At 42.5% G+C, this 26,746-nt stretch overlaps 1 protein-coding gene and 1 pseudogene across 2 annotated transcripts in view; both read left to right on the top strand.

Annotated features, from left to right (window-relative positions):
* The window catches only part of LOC149225662 (pentatricopeptide repeat-containing protein At1g10910, chloroplastic-like), a 277,506-nt gene that overhangs the window by 80,523 nt on the left and 170,237 nt on the right, over positions 1–26,746 (top strand). For both annotated transcript variants that reach the window (XM_089377249.1, XM_089377248.1), the window contains exon 5: positions 1,889–1,993. In XM_089377249.1, coding sequence (XP_089233375.1) covers positions 1,889–1,993 — 105 coding nt within the window. The remainder of the gene's footprint in view (positions 1–1,888; positions 1,994–26,746) is intronic.
* On the top strand, positions 11,655–21,014 carry LOC149225663 (annexin Gh1-like; annotated as a pseudogene).

Below are 26,746 nucleotides of genomic sequence, written 5' to 3'. Positions count from 1 at the left end.
ATCTCTAGAAGCAATTACCTCTTACTTCTAGGTTGTTTTGTTTGACTGAAACAATAAGCGAAAGACAGAGTCTCAATATGCACCAGATGGGAGAAGGGCGAGACCTCAAAATTCATTGCAAACCTTACCCCCCTTTATGAGATAGACAGGTATCTTTGAGATCGGCTCATAGATGCAGTTCCATGTTTCAATTGACCTATCCTCAGAGTGTCAGAGGGAATAGTTTAAGACAGAGATAGCATAGGGTGCCTCTCGCTTGCCAAACCTCCTTCTAGCCATAGGACAACAGACAAAGAATAATCAACAACTTGTTCCTTCTGGCCTTGGATGTTAGGAGTAGCCCTCGTTCCTCTACTTCCCCCAAAATCATAGATTTGGATTTCTTGATGGTTTTGGAGGACTCTGACGGGGAGAGATTGCCTTGCTTGCCTCCCTCGCCATCAACCATTAGGTCTGGGAAATGTTGACGTCATTGGCCTCATCTTCAGCTCCCCTTTGATTGTTTGGAGTTACATAGTGCAACAACAGACATACTCCGTACTTCTCATTTTTGGTCATTTCATGTGATTTTATATGTTCTCTAATTGGACCTTTATTTTATTTTAGCCTTATTTTAGTCATTTTTCAGTCTTTTAGCTTTGGAGTTACACAGTGCAACAACAGACATACTCCGTACTTCTCATTTTTGGTCATTTCATGTGATTTTATACGTTCTCTAATTGTACCTTTATTTCATTTTAGCCTTATTTTAGTCATTTTTGAGTCTTTTAGCTTTGGAGTTACAATGGAGTCACATTTGCACTCCCGCATGTCTTGTATTTACACCAGATGTATCTTTTAGTCCCATTGACATACTCTTGTGGTCACCTGAGGACATTAATAAAATTATCTTATCTTATCTTATAAAACTATTCATTTTAATTATGAACATGCAGACTTCACCTCTGATAGGCGATTCTCTCACTTGACAACTAGGAGAAATTTCACAGGCCATCATTCAATCCGTGAGACATTTTTGTCTTCACTTTCTTCAAGACCCACAAGATACCATGGAGCTATGATATCAAACTTTCCATGAAATCTGTCGTGGAATTACTAGGTCCCTTACTCAAGGAGGCGTTGATATTATCAACCTCTCTTCACCATGGTGTTCTCATGCCCTTAAGACTATAAGAGCTCTGATACCATGCTAAGAAGTAGAACACAAGCAAGAGACAAGAATTTGGCGGAAAATGCATAGGAAAGACATAAGAATTTGGCAGAAATGCTTTAAGACATCATCCTCATTACAATATTCTTTCCAATGATACAAGGTTGTAGTACATGGGTGAAACCACTTCATAAACTAGATTTACTCGGACACCAACACCCTAAGGAGGAGGCAAAATAAGATCAAATACACATAAAAAACTATATCCTATAATGTGAAATACATAAAGGTGGTGTGGGATTTCATGATTGTATGGGGTGTTACATGTAAACAGATTTGGATCATTTCTATGGCTCTGATATGTTAAATTTGCAGATTTTGTGTTAGAACATCATCTTTCAAATTCTATGAATGCCAGATTTTGTTTGTAATAGAATACTTTGAGAGTGAGATTGCCTTTTGGATGAAATTGATTCTTAATCTCTATTTTAGATAGATGTCAACTGGTTATACTTTATGCTTCTGGATTAATATGCAACTGCTATATTTTCTTTGTTAATTTTGTGTCTAATATTGATTAAGAGATATCCTAGTTAAGATATATTTTCTGGGTAAATAATAGATGACTTGAAAGGGAAAACCCTAAGCTACGTTATCACCATATGCAGAATTTATCCTAGTATGCTGGCAGTATTATTTATAACACTTCTGAAATGTATAACTTCTATGCTACTGTAGGTGGTATTGAATTCGTTGCTAAAGGTATATGCCAGAAGTGGTCTTTTTGAAAAAGCAAGGGAGTTGCTTGCTGAACTGGATGCTTCAGGCCAGGCTTTAGATGAGGTAGATATATGTATTCCCTTCTGTTATGCTTAAGAAGTAGGCTAGGCATGCCTTACCTGAAATGTTTCTTGGTGATTTCAACTGTAAGTAAACGATGTTATGTTACATTTTCTTTTATTGTAATATAGATATGGAGGAAAGGGGAGATATCTAGGTTGATTACCTGGTCAATTTCACAAAGTTTCTTTTCTCTATTCCTGCCCATTTTGTGTCAGTGCTAAGATTGAAGAGAAAGACTTGATGGCTATAGTTGTTAGAGTTGAGTTCTAAAGCCATGGGTTAAGTGTTTTTTTTTTGGTCAATTTTTTACGTTGGAGTGGTTGAGGTGGGTACCATCCTCAGAGTGGCTTCTCTGCCACAAGTCGAATTGAGAAGTTTCCAAATTAGTGCCCCATCTAAAAAATTAGGATGCACAAGACCACTTACATGTGATATTTCACCTTTTGCTTGAGTTTTACGAAAGTATAACAATTGAGCTAGTGCTTATTACTGAAAAGAATGCGGATATTCAAAGACACAAATTAATCCAATACATTTTTTGATCATAAAGAGAAAGGTGTTATCCGAACACAATAATATGAGAAAAATATATGTTGGGAGACCAGCACAAATAATAATTCATAATGTTTTAAATTCTTCTTGTTCCAATCATTGTTGGTTGGATGAGCAGATTATTGTCATCCTTACATAGCCTCTTGGTAAGGTCTAGATTATCTTCTTTTAGAGAGAGGCTGGAGGTCGTGGATAGACCCTACTCGGAAGGTCCTGGTGGCTTGGGGTACTTCTTGGAGCTATGTGCGACCATAGGGTGAGTGGTTCACCTTCCCCTATAGGTATGCTGTGTATAGGGTGAGTGACTAACCTTCCATTGTGATACTCCATGATGATATATGGGAGCATAGGGTGAGTGGTTTGCCTTACCCTATAGCTGATGATATATGCATAGGATGACTGGTTCACCTTCTTCTATGGCATATGAGCAGGATGAGTGGTTCACCTTCTCATGCAGATACCCCAGTGAGAGATGCTTATAGGCATTTGTCTGTTGTCACATGTGGACATGTTGGTGGGATCTGGTTCATCCTTTCCCCACATATAGGATGCTCATTCCCTACGATCGATGGTTGACATGTCAGTGGGACGTGGTTCTTTCTTTCACCACGTGTAGGATCGTTCCTACGATTGTTGGTTTGCATGCATGTAGGACGTGGTTCATCCGTTCCCTACTCTCAGTGGTTTGCATGCGCATAGGATGTGCTGTGGTTTATCCTTTCCCTAAGATGGTTGTGACATGTGACTGTAGGATGTGGTTTATCCTTTCCTTCCTTACGTGTGGTTGTGAGCAGGATGTGATTTATTCTTTCCTTGCTGTTGCTCCAGCATCATCCTACCCATGTAGTCTGAGACTCATGGAAAGGGCCTCTCATTTGACCAATGAGTTGTGAAAAGTGGATAGGACCAAAGCACTATAGATGGACACATCATGTACTACTGTATTCCCTATGTCTAGGATGCATGGTGTTCAACAACTTGATTTGGGATCAAATCTGATTTTGGTTCTGCCCCTGGAATGACTTTTGTTAATGGAGAGTGGAAAGGTCTTGTGACTCACTCTTGATCCATTCTTCTTCAGTAATACATCATTGTTCAACAGAGTTGAGATGAGATGCAGAGACGGCTCATGATGATAGGATGGCATGATGGATTGCCAGGTGAAATTCTCCCTAGTTGAGAGGGAGTGTTAAAATTGGCAACTAAGGCCAAATTCCACTTTGGAGAACTCATTTGATGGAGATGATTATTGAATTGAATTCCTCTTTTCGAGAGAACCAAAATCGACCTAAAGATCATCAAATTTGGATAAGTAGAAATGTGTTTTTAAATTTATGCCCTCACATGTGCAAATTGTCAAGGTCGGCCACATCATCATGTAGGCTCATGAAGCCCAAGAGACATGTCACTTCACCCTCAACGATTTGTATAAATAAGAGAGACCTCCAACCTCATTTGGGACTTCACTCACTCACACAATAATCTCTCTCCTTCTCTGATTGGTTCATACAACTTATTGGGCATATCTTTTCCTTACACATGTTGCAGCAGAAGGACAAATTGCAGGATGAATTAAAGGGCCGAAATTTCAGAGATTGTCGTAGGCTTGATCAGCGTTGACCAATCACTTGACCATCACTTTGACTGTGGCTTTTGTGCCAGAATTTCATTTTTGGCGAGACACATCTATTGGCACAAGAACCAAGGCATTTTGTTGTCTTTGATCGCAGACCAATCGCAGGGTTGACTGCAAAGTTTGACCAAGTTTGACCATTGTTTTCATCACTGTTTTGGACTATCTTTGACCTCCTTTGAAGCTCGAGTTTGACTGGGTATGACCGAGCTGCATTGAGGACAGTTTGCTGCTACTTTGACCTGCTGTTGACTCTCTGGTTAGGGAAGATTTTGGCTGTTGTTGACTACAGATTTGAGAAGTTTGTTTGACTTCGATTTGGCAAGTGATCCGGCCTTAAACTGGAACGCAATAAATTACAGAGATAATCGTAAACACAAAGATGCAACGGAAAAAATACGTCACTTCATTAATGTAAAACACTGAAATATGCTTACAAACAGCGATGGAAATAAACCAGTTAGGGCAATGGTAGCTTATCTCTGAGAAGAGATATGGCGGCTACATGCCTTTGAACTGTGTTACAATGAGGCTCAAAGGCCTATTTATTGTTGAGAAACAATGGAAAACCCTAAACATCCAAAAACCTAACCCTAGAAGATGAAACGCCAAACTGTGGGCCCCGTTTGGGTAGATTGGTACATCAACTTCCTGCGGTCGTAACTTTGGCATACCATCTCTATTTGATGCGTGCAATAGCTCATTAGAAAGATCTATCCGAGCACTACGACTTTGGGGCCTCAAAACGTCGTTTATGGCCCAAATTTCCCAAAAAACATCGTTTAGGGCCTCAAAATGGCTTTGGAAGTTCAGGACCCGGAAAACTGCTAAAAATAGTAAATTGTGCTACAATTACGGAAACTGAAAAACTGAAAGAGACAGTTGTGGGGGTCCAAATGGGATAGGTGGGTGGCCACCAACATCCACTTGGATCATTCCTCCCCCCTAGGAAGCAATGGTCCTCATTGTGTTGAGTTCCTCCATCTGCTGAACTTGGTCCCTGGTGAGCTGTTCTGCAATCTCGGATGTGTCCAGTAATGGTGGGAAGCATGGTCGAGGGCGATACACATTGAATACCCGGTGCAGGCGAAGGAATGGAGGAATGTTGTGCTCCAAAGCATTATTTACCACAACCTTGGTATTGGTGTAAGGACCATGTCGGTGTGGTTGGAGCTTTTGATGGGCTCTTGTAAGGCATTCTTTCTGCAGAGGCAACCAGACTTTGTTGCCCACTTGAAGCTTGTGTGTCACCCGTGTGGGTGAGGAGAAGTTGTTCCTGTGTTCTTTCATGACCGTATCCCTTCGCTGCTGCTGCTGCATGGAGGAACCCTTTGCGGGGGTCATGGATGTGGTGATGATCTTCCCCTTACTTTGGGAGCGAACCAGACAGAAAATGAATCTCCTAGTCTGGTAGATGAGCTTGCTGCCTTTCTTGGCAGTGATCAAAGAGGTGGCGGTAGGTGGGGCTACCTCCGGTATCCTATATAATGAATTACCCAAAGTAATAATGACAACGTGAGGCCTTGACTCATACACAGCATGTTGCCTCCACAAGTATGGCTGGCCTAATAGTACATCACAAACATCCAGAGGTGTAACATCACACAATACCTCGTCTGTGAAGGGATTGATGCTGTAGGGAAGGCGGCACTGCCGACGAACTTTGAGATCTCGTCCTTCATGAAGCCACCCGATACTGTACGGCTGCGGGTGTGGTGTAGTCGGTAGGCCCAACCGCTTCACGACCTTTGCTGAAATGAGGTTCTTTTGGCTGCCACTATCGACAATGAATTGCAGCGGCGAACCCTTCACCCACATCTATGAGTGGAAAAGACGCCCCCCCTCTTCTGGGTCTTCGGGCTCATTCTTCTGGATCTTGGCGGTGGCAACAGTGATGCTGGGCTTTGCATCAATGTTTTGCTTCCCTTTGCCACTCCTCTTGTCGGGTGTTGACTCAGGGTCGGAACATGCATTTGATTCTGAAGCCTTCAACTCGGCCACCAGCGACTGCTTGGTCCGACACTTGTGTTATGAGTGGGACTCTTGTGGAACTCACACCACTTTCCTGTGTCCTTCTTCGACTTTGTGGTGTTGTTGTTTTCTTGCGGCTTCGACGGGTTGTCTTGGGTCACCCCGCCTTGGCTTTGTCCTTTGTTCTTCGGATTTGCAGATCCGAATTCTCGCTTCTTCTGTTTGAAATTTTGCTCGATTTTGACAGCGTATCGGTACGTCGTGCCGAGCGAGAAGATGTTCAGGAACTCCATCTCTTCCTGGATGTATCTGTGTAGGCAGCCGCGGTATTTGCGTACCAAATGTAGCTTAGAGTTGTTGATACCCAACTGTGTGCGAAGGTTATGAAAAATGTTTGTGAACTCCGGCACATCTTGGTCCCTTCCCTGCCGCAGTGTGGTCCATTTGATGTATTTGTCCTCATAGCTTTTGACAGGGTAGTACTGCTCCTTGATGGCATCCCGGAATGAATCCCAAGTGGGTGCGGCTGAAAATAGTTAGCTCGTACTTTCATTCTTCTACTCGCAGTAGGTTTCCCACGAGTCCTTCACATGGGGGGCTGCTTTGAGAAGAGCGAAAACAATCTTTTCCCGACTCGAAAATTCATGAACAGAAAAATACCCTTCTAGCAGATTTAACCATTTATCTACGGCATCTGCGTCTATTTGACCCTCGAATATGGGGATTTCAAAATTAACTTGTATCGTAAAGGGCGTGGCATTTCCAAAGTAGTTGCTGGAAGCCGATGCATCGCCTCTAGGTAGCCGCTGAAGGATTTGCGCAAAGTTGTCGATCATCGTGTTCCTTTATCGCTCGAGGGCTTCTTCGAGCAAGATTTTGATACGATCTCCTGCCCCCTCGTCTTTCTTCTCATCCTCCATGGGAGGCCGTTTGGATTTGCGAAGATGGTCTTGCAAAGGTTCGACCAGTTCAAGTCCTAACTCCTTATATCCCGACCTTGTTGGGGACATGCAAAGAAAAACAGAGAAGAAGCAGAACGCTTTGATACCACTGATCGAGATTTAAACAGGAACACAATAAATTACAGAGATAACCATAAACACAGAGATGCAATGGAAATAATACTTCATTTCATTAATGTAAAATACTAAAATATGCTTACAAATAGCAATGGAAAGAAACTACATGCCTCTGAACTGTGTTACAATGAGGCTCAAAGGCCTATTTATTGTTGAGAAACAATGGAAAACCCCGAACATGCAAAAACCTAACCCTAGAAGATGAAAAACTAAACTGTGGGCCTCGTTTGGGTAAATTGGTAGATCAACTTCCCGGAGTCGTAACTTTGGCATACAATCTCCGTTTGACGCGTGCAATAGCTCGTTAGAAAAATCTATCCGAGCACTACAACTTTGGGAAGAGCAACATCGATTTTGCTCCCAGATTTCCCAAAAAACGTCATTTAGGGCCTCAAAACGGCTCCGGAAGTTCAGGACCCAAAAAACTGCTAAAAGTAGTAACTTGTGCTACAACTACGGAAACTGAAAAACTGAAAGAGATAGTTGTGGGGGTCCAAATGGGATAGGTGGGTGGCCACCAACATCCACCTGGATCAACAAATCAGTTTTGACTTTTGTACTCTCTCTCTCTGTTGAACATTTTGATATAATAATAAGAAGAATTGATCAAAGGGTTTCCCCATTTTGGGGTTTTTCCCTGGCATTTGCCAACTCTGCTGTCCTCTTCTCTTCTGCATTTATGTGTTATGTTCTTTCATTAGTTACTGTCATATGGTAATGGTTAATGTGATTGCTAATGGATTAATGAAGTAATTGACCTAAGCAAAGAACATGCTAACCCGAAAATTAACAGTGCATCATCTTGTAGCTGGAAGGAAGGATACTTGATCTAGAGTCTAGACCACGTTGACCTTAGGAGGAGCTATCCTGCTCCAAGAAGGTCTCAAGAGGAGGTTGATTTAGGGTTTCCTTGGAAGATGCAAGACCGAAATTGTAGGGTCGAAGTTGCAGGTCGAGTAGCAATGCTATAGCAGGCAAATCAAGGGTGTAGCAGTTTGGTGCAGAATAAAGGAAGGACTTGAGAAAGGGCCAACTTGGTACTGGGAGAAGGACGTGGTCTAGGGATTGGGTCTTTGTATCTCATTTTAAGCAGATCCTAAGAAGAGAAGAACTTATGTGTTTTCCCCTTGGAGGGGTTTTGCCTGGCAGAGAGCCTATATCTGTGTCCTCTTTTTGTTACTGTTATTGTTCTTGATATTGTTTGATGAAAGATCCAACTAAAGAAGATAAAGAGGATAACTAAAGACTCATAAGCACTATCAAGGTTAAGTAAAATAAGATTAATAGTTGCCACTATCAATTTTCTAACATGGTATTAGAGCTAAGGTCAACAAGGAAGGCAACTAGAAGGACGCTAGAAAGAATTGTTGATCATGTTGAGAAATCTAGGGCATTAGTATTAGGAGATTTCTCTCGTAATGATAACTACTTGTGAATGCTTTTTACTTCTTTAGATTAGGATCTTCTCTTTACTTAGATTATTACAGTGTTCTTCTTCATCAAACAACTACCAAAGCATAAACAATAAAGATACAAGAGACACAGAATGTAGGCGATCAACCAGGGCCAAAACCTCTCCAACTTGAGAGGAAAATCCAAAAGAATTCTTCTTCTAATAGAGATTTCAATTGACGAATACCATGACTATGACCAGGATCCTTGACACAACAACCTATCGAAGACCAAGTGACAAGCCTTCTTGATTCAACTTCTTCTTCCTTGAGTCAATGATAGTCAAACTTCTTCCTTCTCCCACTAGCTCAGCTATCCTTCAGATTTCGGTCCCTTCAATCAGACCTACAACTTTTGGATCAGAATGGGGTAGCTTCTTTCTTTCCATAAATGTTTGAAGTAAAGTTACCCCATTCCTTTGGTAGTGAATTTAGTACTACGGTGGTCATCTCCTTGTCAAACATTATTTCTCCTAGATCTTGAAGTTGACCTCTTATTTCAGATATCCTCATAAAGTATGAGGCTATTCCTTCTTCTTTTGATATCCTTAGCTTGTAGAGTTCTTGCGTTAATGAGATAACTTCTCTTGCAGTGCTTACGGAAAACAACTCTACCAGTTTGTCATATATTTCTTCTAAAATTTTGAGTTTGGATACATATGGGATGAGGGGATCCTTGATGGATTCTATGGGGATCCTTGATGGATTCTATGGGAATCCTTTGAGCCCTTACTTCCACTTACATAGACTTTGCAAGTGCTTGAGCATCTTCTTTTGCAGGTTTGGTGATTAAGCCTTTGACATGTTCCATGACCTCATTTTCAATGAGATTTAGATCTATCCTCTTCTTCCATGCAAGAAAGTTTGAAGCCCCAACCAATTTTTTGCTTTCCTTGCAAAAAGACATTTTGACAGATTCATATGTAGACATAAATATACTTACTTGTGAAGTTGCTTCTTCTACTTGCTGCCTCCTTGAATTTGATGATGATATAGATAATAGAGAACTTCTCCTTGATGAAGATAGTTCTCTTCAAGAGTGATCCTTGACTCCACAAAGAGGGAGATCACTTTAGATCCTTTGATGGTGATGCCTTTGTTGATGATGATCAATGATGACTTCTTGATGATGTCTTGATACTTCTTGGATGATCTTCTTCAATGGTAAGGACCTTGGTTCAACAAAAGGGAGATTGCCTTAAAACTTTTTGACAAGGTCCTTGATCTTACTTCTCTTGGATGAATAGTCCTCAAGATACTTGGATTTGTAGATTTCTTCAACTTGAGAAAGGTCTTTGTGGTCTTTAGATGATGATTTGAGGATCCCAAGACTTCTTCTTTAATCTAGGGTTTTGACACCTTTTGTAGATCTTGACTTCAAGATGATCTTCTAGATTTGTCTTGATGCCATCCTCGAGATTTGGTCCTTGAATGCTTGAGTGTCCCTTGATGAGATGCCCTTTCCTTGTTTTTGTCACCTTAACTCTGATAGCATGTTGAGAAATCCAGGGCATCAGGATTAGGAGATTTCTCTTGTAATGATAACTGCTTGTGAATCCTTTTTACTTCCTTAGATTAGGATCTTCTCTTTACTTAGATTATTATAGTGTTCTTCTTCATCAAACAACTACCAGAGCATAAACAATAAAGAGACAAGAGACAGAATGTAGGCGATCAGCCAGGGCCAAAACCTCTCCAACTTCAGAGGAAAACCCAAACGAATTCTTCTTCTTATAGAGACTTTAATTGACGAATACCAAGAATATGACAAAGACACAAAAACCTCTCCAAGACCAAGTGACAAGCCTTCTTGATCCAACTTCTTCTTCCTTGAGTCAACAAGAGTCAAACTTCTTCCTTCTCCCACTAGCTTGACTATCCTTCAGATTTTGGTCCCTTCGATCAGGCCTACCACTTCTCGCCCTTTTCAGAAACCCTAGTTGCAACTCATGAGAGAGATTTTGTCCCTCAATTTTCTTTGCTTTAGATGGAATCTCTTTCTTCTTCAACTCGGCTTGAGTACAACTTGTTTTTCTCCAAAATCTGCTCTCTCAATATGACTGTGGTATCTCTGTCCTTTTTGCAGTAGACAACCCTAGATTCTCGTACGTGTGGAGTGTAACAACCCAAAACAGATCAGAAAATAAACTCGGTGATGATCCTTCCTTCTTCGCTTGGTGATAGGACTTTTCTTGTGATCTTCGCACTTCTATTTTTCTCTTTCTTACTTGACCGAATTGTGACCTTAAGTGAGGCCGAGCTACCCTATATATAGTGGTCTGTCCATAAAAAATGAGTTGACTTCTCCTTGTGACAAGGCTGGCACGCCTTTCTAGAATTATCTTGAGGCTGACTTCAAGTTGAGCTTGTGACATCGTCTTAGAGGGTTAACAAATTTTCTTTTACAATAAATTACATGCCCAAATGGGTATTCAAACTTTGACCTTGACTCAATAGACTTTATGACATGATGACTAATCCTAAAGGCTCACAATGGGAAACTTAACTATAATAATAAAACTCCTTGAGCATGAAACCCATGAATCAAGCATTACAAAATAATTTTATTTTTATTCTTTACATAAATTACATAAAATCACAATTACAAATGTCATTATGAAGACCGAACCTAGTTACATTTTTCAATAGATCAAAAGATAAGAAGCTCTCAAAACATGAAAGAAGAAGACTATAAGGAAAATTGTATCTTGAGGGTATCTGGTTAAAGGGTCGTTGGTAGAAGACCCTTCTAATCTAGGGTTTTTACATTGAAGAAGATCAAGACTACATCAATCTCGCAAGGAGGGTGTTTATCTCGCAAAAAGGAAGTCTTGGAAGCTGTTGGTGGAGGAATCCTAGGGAACATCTTTCAAGAGCATCATCAAGAACCCTTTGAAGGTCTTGAAGACTTCAAGAAGGTTGAAGACATCGTCAAGGAAAAGCGTGATCTCAAGTAAGTAACATATTATTACACTATGTCTGAATCTTCAAGTCATATGGGTTCTTTGCGCAAGGAGAGTAATAAGCTTGTTGGGGATTCGAATTATCTAACATGGAAGAAAATAATTGACTTAATACTCACAAAACAAGAAGTAATGGGATATGTTACTAGAGAAATTACTAAACTTGAGAAAGTTAAGACAAAAGAACTAGCAAAGTACAAGAAAGGGGAAGTAAGATCTCAAAGGATCATAATTCAATCAATTAAGGATTCCCTTGTTCCATTTGTTGCAGATCCGAAGACTTCCAAGGCCATGTATGACAAGCTAGTGAATTTGTATTCGGTAAGTCCAACAGGACAAAAGATGTCGTTCAGGAACAAGTTGTACAGAATGAAGAAGTCAAAGGATGAGGATGTGGCCTCCTTTCTCATGAGAGTGTTTTAGCTAAGAGACCACCTGCAAGGACTTGGGGAACCTACTACTGATTTGGAAGTAACCATTTGTGTACGGAATGCATTGGCACCAAAATTGAGCATGCTTGTTGCAAAGTATTCAACTCCCTTTGAAGAGTTGTGCGCAGTGCATATTGGAGGAACCAAGGATCAAGGTCAACAATGATATTTGATCAGATGAACAATCTCAAGCCTTTCTAGCCTGAGTCAAGAAGTTGAAGAAGGGGAAGTTTGGTAAGTCCAAGAAGAAAGACATGTCCAAAGTGCAATGTTTTGGATGCAATGAATTTGGACACTTTAAGAGGGATTGTCCAAACAAGCAGAACAACAAGAGAAAGGAAAGGAGTGATGGCAAATTCACCAGATGGATGTCAAGACAAACTTCTTGAACAGAGTGATAGAGGAGGAAGTCTACATAGAACAACTAGAGAGCTTTGAGACTTAGCAAAGGTGCACACATGTGTGCAAATTGAAGAAGACTCTATATGGGCTCAAGCAGGCTCCCAGGGCATGGTATGGTAGAATTGACACCTACTTGCAGCAGATGGGGCTCGTCAAGAGTGACGCAGATCCCAACCTTTACTATTTGATGGTGGAAGATGAGCCTCTCATTCTAGTTTTTTATGTGGATGATCTATTCTTGACAGGATCATTAGGGCTCATAGGGGATTGCAAGAGAAACTTGGTAGTAGAATTTGACATGAAGGATTTGGGGTTGATGCACTATTTCCTAGGATTGGAGGTGTGGCAGAAGGATCTTTCTTAGGCAAGGAAGATATGCTACAGATATTCTGAAGAGGTTCAGAATGCAGGATTGCAGACCCATGTCTACACCCATGATTAGCCATTGGAAGAAGATAGATGCATCAGATGGCAAGGATGTCGACCCCACCTTGTATAGACAACTCATTGGGTCCCTCATGTCTCTGGTCAACAATAGGCCAGACATTTTCTTTGCAGTCAATACCTGTAGTCAGTTCATGGTGGAATCCAAAAGGGTACATTGGGCAACAACGAGACATATTTTGAGGTACATTCGTGGCACAGTTGGGTATGGGTTGAAATATACTCGATAGGATGATGTCAGACTTTGTGGGTACACAAATGTAGATTGGGCAGGTAGTTCAATGGATAGGAAAAGTATCGCTGAGTACTGCGTCAGTGTTGGATCAGGGATGGTTTCTTGGTGTAGCAGGAAGCAGAAGTTAGTAGCGCTGAGTTCTGTAGAAGTAGAGTATATGGCAGCTAACAAAGCTACGTGCGAAGCTATATGGCTTTGGAAGCTGCTAGTGAGCTTATTCAGGCAGAGGATGGAGGCGACCAGTGTCTATTGTGATAATCAGAGTTGCATAAAGCTCTCTGGAAATCCAATGTTTCATGATAGGTCGAAGTACATCAATATTCAATGTCACTTCATCGGAGATTGTGTATAGCGAGGAGCAGTCTAGCTACAGTATTGTTGGAATTTCTAAGTCTAACTGTTAGAAATCCTTCATGTACTTTTTGATTTATTTCTTACTACTTGTTCTGTTAATTAACAAGTTATTCACCATGTAAATACTGAAAATAAATACAAGCACATGCTCAACACATATAGATCATCAACTGAAGGAAAAACAAGAACACAAGTGACACCATTATTTTTTTACTAATGTCCTCGGAAAAACCCAATGCGGGAAAATCGATGCAGCTATTTGAAGGTTTTATTATTAAGCAGTTTCAGAATACAATCTGGGTGCGAGAAATGGCTCACCCAACAGAGAATGCTCTCGACAGTAGTACCTTTCAGTCGGAGACAGATATTCCGACTAAAAACCTCGGATGAACAATTCCATAGCTCTCAGCTCCAATCTGCCCCACGAAATCTCTAGCGTTGTCTCTAGGGACTGCGTTAGCCTCTCTGGCCCAATGTCAGCCAAACTAGCCCTGCGTCAGCCTTTGGAGGCTCTGCGTCAGCCTCTGGAGCCTCTGCGTCACCCATGCTGGCTCTCCTCAGGCACTGCACAACTCCTAGCTGCCATTGAGTGGCTTCTGGTTGCCTCTGCGTGGCCTCTGGCTGCCTCTACGTGGCCTCTAGCTGGCTCTACGTCCCTCTCTCTCGGCTTCTACGCTGATGCTCTCTGTACCCTCTTTGCCTCTCTGCTTCTGTATTCACTGCACCTCAGTTGCAACTCTGATCACTCTCTCAACTTTGATAGCAAACCCAGCCCTAGAAAGTCGAAATCTTGATCTCTTGGTGTGTCCTCCAAATGACCTTCAAGCCTCCTCTTATACTTTTCTCCTTGACAAATCAACGACCGAAATTAAGCCCCTAATCAACGGTTAAGATTAGATCTGGCTTGATCTATATGCCTTTTGGACCATTCTAACACAGTTTTATATTAATTCACATTAATATTTTATTTTCCCTAAGTTTAGACTTAGGGACTCCATTAAAAATATTAATTATTTTAATATCTCCCAAACTATTTAGAATTTGCCCAACCCTTTCTAGGTATTGGAGATCCCATGTGCCTTAGCCTCTCCACCAATTTTCGTGGCTAGAGCACATCCGATGCTACCCAAAATCAACACTCCCTCTTAGCGAGGACTGTGCTCTAGCAATACTCCTCACTGAGTATTGCCCTGATCATCCGGCATCGGTCCATGTGCTAATGCTAGGCCTGCTGCCCATCATTTGCACTACTGCATCTTGTACTGCCACCCATGGCCTTGCCACTGCTACTGCTGCATCCGTACTGCAATTCCCTCTGCATCCGTGCTGCTGCCTATGGCCCTGCCACTGCCACTGTTACATCTGCACTACATCCCCTCTAATCATGTTGCATTGTGCTGCCCATAGTACTGTCACTGCTAACTGCTACACTGCAACCCAGTTATTGAGAAGTAAGTAACTAATTTGCCAACTCCGTCATCTCTGTCAGGCTAGAGACACCCTCGATGCTGAAACTCCCTCTGTTGCTGACAAGTGCTCCCACTCTAACCTTTGCGTTGCTGCAACAACTCCCTGCATCTCGCACCATTGCACACCTCTCTGTGCTATCCTGCACTAGTGCAACACTCCTGTGCTTCTCGCACTACTACCTCACGCTGTCTTGAGAATCTTGCACTGTAGCTCCCTCTGTTGCTCCATCCGCATCTGCCTCTACTGACATCTGCCAGTACTGCTACTCCTCTTCGAGGCTCCCGTAGCAAGGTCTAATCCAAGAGGCTGGGTACCTCGAGGATCCTGCCCCTCATCGCCTGTGGTCCGTCTGACTACAGCTCGATGTCTCCCCACATCCGCTCAAGTGGTGTGAGTGCACTCATGGCACAATCATCGTTTGTCTCCACTTCCTTCTCTGCCCTTATTGGCGCAACCTTCGTTTCAGAGGCCTCTCCCTTGCTCTTCTTCCTTGGACACTGGGTCACTTAATGACCCAACTCCCCATAGTGGAAGCATTTGACCTTGGAGAGGTCCTTCTTCTTCTGTTTCTCCTGCTTTCCCTCAGATGGTACGACAACATCCACCTCCTCTTGCTTCTTGATTTTGATCCCCTTGCCATTTCTTCCTGCCTTGTTTAGCCTTCTGATCTCTTCTTGGCGAAGAGCAACCCACATTTCCTCCCAATCTGGAAGGGTCGCCCTGCCCAGTATGCTCTGGACAAACACCTCCCAGTCTTCTGAGACTGCGTTCAAGGTTGTTCTCACCATCAATTCTTGATCCGACGTGGCCCCTATGGAAGTCAACTGATCCCGGATCTCCTTCAATCGATTGAGGAAGGGGTCGATCTGTTCTCCCTTCTGCATCTGGTATGATCGCAGCTGATTTTCTAGTAACATCCTTCTTTGCACAGAAGTATGCTGGTACAATTTCTTTAGGGCCTCCCACATCTCATTTGCCGTGTCCTTTTCAACAATATGTGGTACTACATGGTCCTTGACCCCTTCAAGAATGATGCTCTTGGCCCTTGCCATGTCCTCCTCGTACTTGTCGTTATTAGCTGGGTCAAATGGGATAACTATCGTCCTCAAGGCGAAGTGCTTGAGACAATTCTTGTCTAGAACGGATAAGATTTTGGCTTTCCAGACTACGAAATTTGAGGCTCCGTCCAGACTGTCCTGGTCTCTTACCCCGTTCACTGCCATCTTGTTGCTCCTCTACTTCCCTCCTGGAAGTTCTCGGTGTGGCTCCCTCTGAGTCTCGATTTCCATCTTGGAAACCCTTCTGTGAATGTCAAGATGCCCCCCACTCCGATCGCTAGTGCAACTGCACCACTGTTCCAGATTTCTCGACTAGAAATCCTCGGTAGCAACTCCCTCCTCCTTGGCCTTGCCCTGTTAGGTACTGTTCTGACTATAGTACCCCACCAGCTCCACTCTGCAACTTACCCACAGCCTCGTAAACCCCAACAAATTGAAGGTTAGAGCTCCTAGGCTCTGCGCAATCCTGGCACCGACAAATCAGCTTACTCAGCCAACGGCGTCAGCCCTCTTGGCCTCTGTGTGGCTCTGCGTGAGCCTATCTTTGCCTCCCTCAGTCTTTCCGCTGCCTCTTCCTGGCTCAATCTTGATGACGCAGGCACTGCGTCACCCCTTCCTTGCTGCTACTATGCTAGAAACAACTTTTGTCACTCGGGACAACTGTTTTCTGCTGCTGCTGCTCTGCTCGGTTGATGTCCTCAATTCTCCTGTGATCCGCAACCACGCTCCGATACCATATTGAAGTTTCTAAGTCTAACTGTTAGAAACCCTTCATGTACTTTAATGCTTTATTCCTACCTACTTGTTCTGTTAATTAACAAGTTATTTACCATGTAAATACTAGAAATAAATATAAGTACATGCTCAACACATTACAGATCATCAACTGAAGGAAATAGAAACAAGCACACAAGTGACACCGTTGTTTTTGGACTAATGTCCCCGGAAAAACCCAATGCGGGAAAATCGGTGCAGCTATTTGAGGGTTTGATTTATTAAGCAGTTTCAGAATACAATCTGTGTGCCAAATCCAGTTCACCCAATAGAGAAAAATCTCGGTAGTAGTACCTCTCTACTTGGAAGTAGATATTCCGGCTGAAACCCCGGATAAACACTCCGGCAGCTCCACAGCTCCAATCTGCCCCACAAAGCCCCAACCTCAACCTCCAGGCACTGCGTTAGCTCTTTCTGGCTCGGTGTTAGCCCAACGTCACTCTGGCTTGTCCTACATCAGCCTCTGGAGGCACTGCGTCAGTCCTCTGGCCCTCTGCGTCACTCACGCTGGCCCTCTGAGGTACTGCGCGGCTCCTGGTCGCCTCTGCGTGAGCCCTGGCTAGCTCTACATGAACCCTTGGTTAGTTTTGCGTCCCTCTCTCCGGCTATTGCGCTGATCCTCTCGGTGCTATCTTTGCTTCTCTGCTTCTGTATTCACTGCCCCTTAGCTGCAACTTTGATCACTCTCTCAACTTTCTCAGCAAACCCAACTCCAAAAAGTCGAAATCTTGATCTCTTGGTGTGTCCTCCAAGTGATCCTCAACTCTCCTCTTATACTTTTCTCGTTGACAAATCAATGGCTGAGATTAAGTGCCTAATCAGTGGCTAAGATTAGATCTGGCTTGATCCATGCCTTTTGGACCATTCTAACACAGTTTTATATTAATTCACATTAATATTTTATTTTCCCTAAGTTTAGGCTTAGGGACTCCATTAAAAATATTAATTATTTTAATATCTCCCAAACTGTTTAGAATCTGTCCAAACCCTTTCTGGTTGTTGGAGATCTCATGCGCCTTAGCCTTTCCACCAATTTTCGTGGCTAGAGCACATCTGATGCTACCCCAAATCAACAGATGTAAATAGTCATAAATGATAGAACAATGAATTACATTTCTTATTAATTTAGATGTACACTTATAATACATTAGAGTGACTGTTGGATTCCATAGTCCAAGCTCTCTTGGACTCTGGTGGCTATTCATATTCCACACCAACCCATAGAGGATTAGGTGTCCAACATTCCACCCCTTAATCCGAAGGGGTATGTATGAGTCCAAGAAGAGCGTTGTAATACAAATGTGCAAAAATGCATGGCAACATTAGGGTCAGTGTGCTCTCTGAAATGTTGGTATAAGGGGGTTGGTTTAAGGATGACCACCAACGTTGGAATACTTAGCGTAGTTTTTGAAACTCTTCCAAATTTGTCATGAAGTTGAGGTTTTCTGCTAGAGGAAGTGCTCCTCATGTTTTGAAGAGGGAAACCTTCAACTTTGAAAGGGAGGTCTCACCCCACATAGAAAGGGAGTATCTCAACCTAAAAAAAGAGGTCTCAACCTGTGATGGTTTAAGGATGACCACCAACCGAAGGCATACTCAGGGGCATCTTTGTCTCTGGCTACAACTCTGAATCTCGTATGGCATGTTGTGGCTCAAGCTTGCTTGATGTGGCTTTGAAACTTGTAGATGACCATCACTTCCCCTCAGTTAGATACAAGGTGAGATGATGGAGAAAACTCAACTGCAAGATTGTTCAATACTCTAGAACAAGTTCTGACATTAGACTGAAATATCTTCTTGGCTGTTGAAGGCCATTGCCAAGAAGTGATCCATCCAAGATGAATCTTTGTTCTTGCAGGAGGCTTGTTTTTGAAGCATTTGTTTGAAGAATGAGTGGTTTTATGATAGTGCTCACATGGATGAAGATCAAAACAATGATCTTTCATATGGCCAACTCGGTCACAGTGTTGGCATTTAACAACTTTTGGCTGCAAATGTGGAGGAGCATAATCTGGAATAGCTGAAGGTGAATTGTTAAGAAGAAATCCAGCACTCTGAAACTGGATGGGCCTTAAGTAATCTGGAATGTGAAGGGAAACCTCCTTATCATATCCAAGTCCGGTTTTGTGCTTGTTATGGAAAAGCTCTTCCCAAGGTTTGATGATTGGCTTGGGAAGTGTAGGCTGGACTTCTAAATCTGCATGCACATCTACTCTTGAATTAGCCTCAACTTTACTGTCTTGATTAGTTTCTGCATGTTGATGGGAGTCAATTTCTGACTCAAAAAGAGAATTGTTCTGAACAGAAACAAGTTCAGAATGACGATTACATTGTTGTAGCTCATCTCGCTGTAAGTGTGATTCAAGCTGCAAAAATTCAATGTTTTCTTGTGCATATTGTAGACAGGTTCTAATGTCAGCAAGAGTGTCCCTGTTGATGTTTACCATCCCATCAACAATGGAATGAATTAAGGTTTTTAATAGCTCCAATGCATCATCAAGTCGATCCATTTCACAATAATTGAAGCAGAAAAATGGTGTTGGCTTGCACACATAAAAATAGTTCCCATTGCTAAATAGATGTAACTATAGGATGAATAGCAAGCTTCTGTTGGACTCTTGACCACGTCCAGTGCTATATATGAACAAAAACAAATTCAAGCATTCTCAAAATAATAAGTTGTGAGCAAGCTTTACCATCACTTGTGGAAATGACGCAAAGACATGGGCGCAGATTGGCTTCGTATAGTTCTGTAGAGATTTGATCAAATGTTGTATCCAAAAACTACAATTTACATGCAAGGCAGTTCTACTTGGTGACTGCTTCTTCCAATCTTGTGATTGCAATTTTTTTTTTTTAGGAATGCAAATCTTCTACCTTCATTTTACTAGAGCCAAACTCCAACGATAACTGCAATGCCTTGTTAATCGAACTTGCGCCCTCTTCTCACGGAGCTTAAACACATATATACTAGTTTTGATTGCACCATTCAATGCATATAAAATTTCAACACACTTATAAACAAGGAGTGTTAACGCACACCACAAATAATGACAACAACTATGGCAGTGTGGCTACTGCGTGGGCCTAGAGTGTGGCTACTGGAGTTTTATGTGACCACAGAAAATGGGATGCCTTACTGCCAACACACATTGATGAACCAACAAATAACCTTATACGGTCTTCAAAACCGTGTTACCATACAATGCTAGGACTGCTTCAATTGTTTTCCCAAGTCGGCTTTACAAGTTAGCGACGAACCATAGTTCAGGACCAACATTCAACACTGCAACAATTTCACACCATAGAACCAACAATTTGCATTCAACTATAGGGGCACAATGAGAAGTTGATTATGGAAATTTTGGGACACAGAACCACAACACAACGCAGAGCAATCAGGCAAACGTACACTCAGTTGTATGAGGAATATTTCCTGAAGCGATTGCAATCAGAACTCACACAAGATTTTGAGAGAGCTCTGCTCCTTTGGTCACTGGATCCCACAGAACGAGATGCCCTTTTAGCCCATGAATCGATAAAGAAGTGGAGTCCAAAGAACAGGTCACTTCTGGAAATCTCTTGTGCTCCATCTTCAACTGAGCTGTGGTCGGTCAGATAAGCATATCATATACGTTACAAGAAATCTCTGGAGGAAGATGTTGTTTCTCATACTCATGGAGACTTCCACAAGCTGCTAGTTCAACTTGTAAGTTCTTACCGATATGAAGGTTCAGAAGTTCATATGCGCTTGGCAAAATCTAAAGCTAAGCAATTACATGAAGCTATAAAGGACAAGGCTTTTGGTAACGAGGAATTCATTCACATAATAACTACAAGGAGTAAGGCACAGTTGAATGCCACTTTCAATTATTACAAAGATGACTATTGTTATCATATCAACAAGGACTTGAAGAATGGGAAGCTAGAAGACTTCCTAGAGTCACTACGAATTGTTATCAAATGCGTTTGCTTTACTGAAAGATACTTTGCAAAGGTTTTGAGGTTGGCAAAAGATAAACTTGGGACAGATGAAGAAGCCCTTATGCGAGTGGTGGTGACTCGTGCTGAGACTGTCCTGAGTAATATCAAAGAAGAATACCACAAAAGAACTACCAAAACATTAGAGCATGTAATAGCTGCAGATAGCTGTGGAGACTACCAAGAATTTTTGCTTACTTTGATAGGCAAACAACAATCCTGAGCTCTGTTATCTCTGTCCAGGAACTGTTGCATGTTGCAACGCATTTCTCAGGACATCAAACACCAGGAGCATCTCTTCAAGGGGTAGTGGACCGTAGCCAATGGTGGTATGGGAGCCGTGGTATTACCAATTTGGCTGCACATCGACAATGCCAATAGAGACAGACATGCCCAACGCATCTAGAGAAATCCGTGACCAACAATCACAAAGCAAAGTTCGAGACTATGCCCACTTGCTCACAAACGCTCTTCCAAATAACTTGCATTGGTTTGCAGCAGCAGAGAAAATGACAGTTATAGGGCAAAGATCATAGCTAGAATTTAGTTGAGAAAACATTTATGAAATGTAGAATTGATGGCAGAAATGACATGCACAAAGAGGCCACAAAACAAGTGGCTCAAATATGAGCAGGGCAGGATATCGCTTGCTCTGATACCATGTTAAACCCACGTGGGATGTGAACAGTTATAAATGATAGAATAGTGAATTTCATTTCTTATTAACTTAGATGTACATTTATAATACATTAGAGTGACCGTTGGATTCCATATTCCAAGGTTTTCTTGGACTTCGGTGCCTATTCATATTCCGTACCAACCCATAGACGATTAGGTGTCCAACAACAGATACACAATTGCCCAGGCAATTCTATTTTCTCAGTGGCAGCAACTTAGTAGAGAAGATAGAGCCAGAGGGTGAGTAGCAGGTGGAAGAGGAGAGAAACAACATTCTGGGAGAAAGTTTTCAGTTCCCGGAAGAGTCGAAGGAAGGAAGGCCAAAATTTTCAGAGGGCCAGCGTAGGGACTGCGTAGAGGCTGACGTAGGCATCTCAACGCAAAGCGTGGGGAATCTATTTCGGGGGCAAAAAAGAACTGCGGGTGAGAGAAAATTCTCACAATATTTTTGTTAGTGTTTTCTTCAGATTAGATTGCCAGCTGGGCATCTAAATTATTGTACTCAGAATTGCTGTTGAACATTAATAATAAAACCCTCATCTGCTGCACCGGTTTTCCCAAGTTGGGTTTTTCCGGGGACAATTGTCCAAAAATAATTGTGTGTGCTAGAATTTCTCAGTTTCCAGTATTTTATTTTCTGCAATATTTTTATGGTGAAAATTGCAGCTGTGATTTTATTCATTATTTGCCATAGTAAATAAACTGCAGAAATAATTTCTAAGTTAGAAGAATAAATCTCCAAAAGCTGCAATAGATAAAATTTCACATGTTATCAGAGCCTAATTGATCAGCCAGGAAGCTCAGAAGCAGAGAAAGGAATTTCATCGTTTAAAGGGAGCAGCAAATCGAAATTCACAGAGAGACTGCGTAGAGCCTAGAACAGGGAGTTCGAGTTGCTAGGGGCAGCAGTTCGATTTTTCCATTGGAAGGAGGCAGGAAAATCAAATTGCCCAGATTAGTGATTCCAATAGTTAGAGGGAGTAGTTGCAGAGTAGATTTTTTTGCTGAGCAAAATATTGGTTGGACGCAGAAAGCTTTGTTGCAGGTTGGAAAGCAGAATTTGTGACAGGAGGAAAAGAGAAATAGCACACTTAATTTGTTCCAGTATAGCCATGGACCGAAGTAACATTCAAGAGACTTCAGATTTGTCTTCCAGATTGGAAGATGAATTTTCTTGCTTAGCAGGATCAACTTCACAAGGAGTTTGGTACATTGACAGTGGAGCTTCAACTCACATGACAGGGGTTAGAGAATATTTCTCTAGCTACAAAGAGGAGAAAATGGATTTCCAGATTACTATGGGAAATAGAACGAAATGTACTCCAACAGGGAGAGGTACCATAGATTTTCAGGGGGAGTCAGGAGCAAGCACCAGTGCTTTAGATGTATTGCATGTGCCAGGATTGGGTATGACTTGATTTTAGTATCCCAGTTACATGATAAAGGGTATGATATTCACTTCGTAGGGAAGAAAGTGTATGTCAAACACCTGAGCTGGAAGAAGGTAAGACAAATTGGAGTTCGAAGTAACATGTTGTACAAGTTACAAATCGATTCTCCAGTGGCACTGATAGGCAACAACAATAGCAGTGGGAAGGAGTTGAATGAGTTATTGCACAGAAGAATGGGACATCTACATCATGGAGCACAAGATGCTCAAAGAATATCAGGGGTTCTTGAACTAGGAACTGAACACGATGATGTGTGCAGAGGGTGCGTACTTGCAAAGTATGCTAAGGTAGCATTTCCAAGGAGTGACAACAGAGCTGATGGCGTGTTAGGACTTATACATTCAGATATTTGTGGCCCGATGTCCACTAGAGCACTCAACATTGCCGAATATTTCGTCACCTTTATTGATGATCATTCCAGGAAAACCTAGATCTACTTCTTGAAGACCAAGGATGAGGTCTTCGATCTTTTCGGAGAGTTTAAAGCTCTCGTGGGGAATGCAATAAGGAAGAAGATCAAGATACTTCGCTCAGATAATGGTGGAGAGTATATTGATAAAGACTTCACAGATTTCTGTGCGAAGGAAGGCATCAAGGGAGAATGGACAACTCCATATGATCCACTGGAGAATGGTGTAGCGGAGTGGAAAAATAGGACCATTGTTGGAGCTAAAAAGGCTATGTTATATGACTGGGATCTACCACAGATTTCTGTGGACAGAAGCATGTAACATGACAGTGTATATTCAGAATAGGACTCCTCATAGAGCATTGGGGAAAATACTCCAGAAGGAGTCTTCACGGGGAAGAAGCCTGAAGTCAGTCACCTCAGAATTTTTGGCAGCGTTGCTTATTGTCACATGCCAGATGATAAAAGGACCAAACTGGATCAGACTGCAGAGAAGGGGTTTTTCGTTGGGTACAACAAAACCTCAAAGGCATCCAAAATCTACATTCCTAGTAGTAGGAAGATAGTAGTAAGGCGAGACGTGAAGTTCATGGAGGACCAAGCTTTCAGGAGGTCTCATGAGCTGCCTGCAAGTGATCAAAATCAGTCAGTAGAAGCTCCTTTAGTCCAGCCATAGGAGTAGCTGGTGGGACAAGCAGGAGGACAGTCACATGGGTCAAGTACTGTGACCGGTACAAGTATTTCCTCAGGTCTAGAAAATCCGGGGAGTTCTCAGCAGATGGAGTAGCACAGACACGATGAGGAGGAGCTGGCTGAACTTCCCACGACTAGTGGTCGAGCCGGGAGAGAGGTTCGTCAGACATTAAAGGATGCATAGAGTTTATTGGAACTCCTAAGATAAGCAAGAGACAACGCAGACAACCTGACAGGTACCAAACATTGGTAGCTTGGGTTGCAGAACCTTCCAGCTTTCAAGAGGCCGCACAACGTCAGGTGTGGATAGATGCCATGGTAGAAGAGTATAGCTCTATCATGACGAATGATGTTTGGGAGGTAGTGCCCAGGACAAAAGACAAATCAGTTGTAGGTTTGAGGTGGATCTATACGATCAAATATGCGGCAGATGACAGTGTGGAAAAGTACAAGACTAGGTTCGTGGCAAAGGGGTATGCACAAAAGGAAGGGATAGATTATGAGGAAATCTTCGCCCTAGTTTCCAGACTTTATCTGGTCAGTTACATCTCTAGCGGCTCAGATAGGAAGGCAGATTCACCAAATGGACGTCAGGACAACCTTCTTGAACGGAGTGATAGAGGAGGATGTGTACATAGAATAGCTAGAGGACTTTGAGACTCATGAAAGACGCACCCATGTGTGCAAATTGAAGAAGGATCTATATGGGCTCAAGCAGGCTCCTAGGGCATGGTATGGTAGAGTTGACACCTACTTGTAGCAAATGGGGTTCGTCAAGAGTGACATAGCTCCCAATCTTTACTATTTGATGGTAGAGGATAAGCCCTTCATTCTAGTTTTGTATGTGGATGATCTGTTCTTGACAGGATCATTAGAGAGCATAGTGGATTGCAAGAGGAACCTGACAACAGAATTTGACATGAAGGATTTGGGGTTGATGCACTATTTCCTAGGATTGGAGGTGTGGAAGAAGGATGGGGAGATCTTCCTTGGGCAAGGAAGATATGCTACAAATATTCTGAAGAGGTTTAGAATGCAGGATTGCAGACCCATGTCTACACCCATGATTACCAATTGGAAGAAGATAGATGCATCAGATGACAAGCATGTCGACCCCACGGGTCTCTCATGTATTTGTTCAACATTAGGCCAGATATTTGCTTCGCATACAATACCCTTAGTCAGTTCATGGTGGAACCAAAAAGGGTACATCGGGCAACAACAAGGCATATTCTGAGGTAAATTTGAGGCACAGTCGAGTATGGGTTGAAATATACTTGAGAGGATGACGTCAGACTTTGTGGGTAAACCAGTGTTGCGGGGGAGCGCCCCCCCCCCCCCTTCGAACCCGCTCCCGAAGTGCGCTCCGGGCGGGAGCGGCTCGGGAGCGCGCTCCCAAAATCGCTCCCGTAAAAAAATTTACGCTCCCTGGTCTGTTAGGGAGCGACTCAGGGAGCGATTGCTCCCGCGCTCCCGGAGCGTTTTTTAATGCCTGGGAGCGATCGGGGAGCGATCGCTCCCTGATCGCTCCCGGGCATTAAAAAACGCTTCGGGAGCGAATCGGGCCGGGTCGGGAGCGAATCGGGCCGGGTCGGGAGCGGTTCGGCGGAAAAAAAATCCGCCGGACCCGAAAATAATGAAAATTTTTGAATTTTGTTTTTGTTTTATAAGGCCAATGGGCCAAAAAAACTTTCATTATCACTTCATTGAGCAATTTGGAGCTGGAGCAAGAGCATTGGAGCGAAGAGCAAGTGCTGAGGAGCGAGGAGCAACTGCCAAGGAGCGAGGAGCAAGCCTGCAGAGGTAAGTAACTTAGTAATCTAGTTAGTTTAGCTGGCTAGGTAGTTAATTTAGTTGATTTAATTTAGTTGTTTGAGTTTAACTGTTTAAAAATCATGTATTTAAATTAAATTAATAAATTAAATGAATTAATCCCAATAAACTAAATTAATTTGCAGATTCAAGACTCAAAACCCTACAAACATCAAACACCATGGACCTGGGGATATTTATTGGCATTTTCCTCTTCCTGGTCCCTTTTATGGTTATTATGGTGGTGGAGAGTAGGAAACGGAGGGGGCCTCAAACTGAAGAGGTGGATGAAGAAGCCGGAGGAAGTCAAATGGGTGAAAACCCCAGTGAGGAGGAGGTGGAGGAGGGTGAACATGACCCTCAAAAAACTAAACAAGACCAAACTCCATTGTGGAAATATGTTCACAGGGCTGAAACAGGGAGAGGGGGTGGAACCACTAAATTTCATTGCCCCCATTGCAACATTGATTACACAGGCTCATACACCCGTGCTAGAAGACACCTCTGCGGGAAAAGGCCATGGGATGGAGAGAAACAAATAGGAATCAAAACTTGTGCAGCGGTGTCAACAGCAGATAGAGCCAAATACATAAAGGAAGAGGAGGACGCCCAATACAGAACAAAAAGATCAAGGGGTTTCTTTGAACCAAGCTCACAATCACAAAGAACTCCTTCAGCATCCTCCCAAGGCAGTGGATATGGACATGGAGGCACAGGGTCATCATCTTTAAGGCGTAGAACCATATCATATTTCCTTGATGAGGGGTGAGGAATGATGTGGATTCAAAAGTTTACAGGTTCCTCTATGCATGTGGGATACCATTCAATGTTCTACGCTCACCTTATTGGCACGAAATGGTTTCTGCCATAAATGATGCCCCTAAAGGATACAAGAGCCCTGGGTATGACAAG

The sequence above is a fragment of the Pinus tabuliformis genome, chromosome J, assembly GCF_031772625.1.
Source record: "Pinus tabuliformis cultivar Carrire ecotype Pingquan chromosome J, CPIR1, whole genome shotgun sequence".
Lineage (NCBI taxonomy): Eukaryota > Viridiplantae > Streptophyta > Pinopsida > Pinales > Pinaceae > Pinus > Pinus tabuliformis.
The sequence above is the reverse complement of the archived record's forward strand: the minus strand, read 5'-3'. Positions and strand labels throughout refer to the sequence as shown.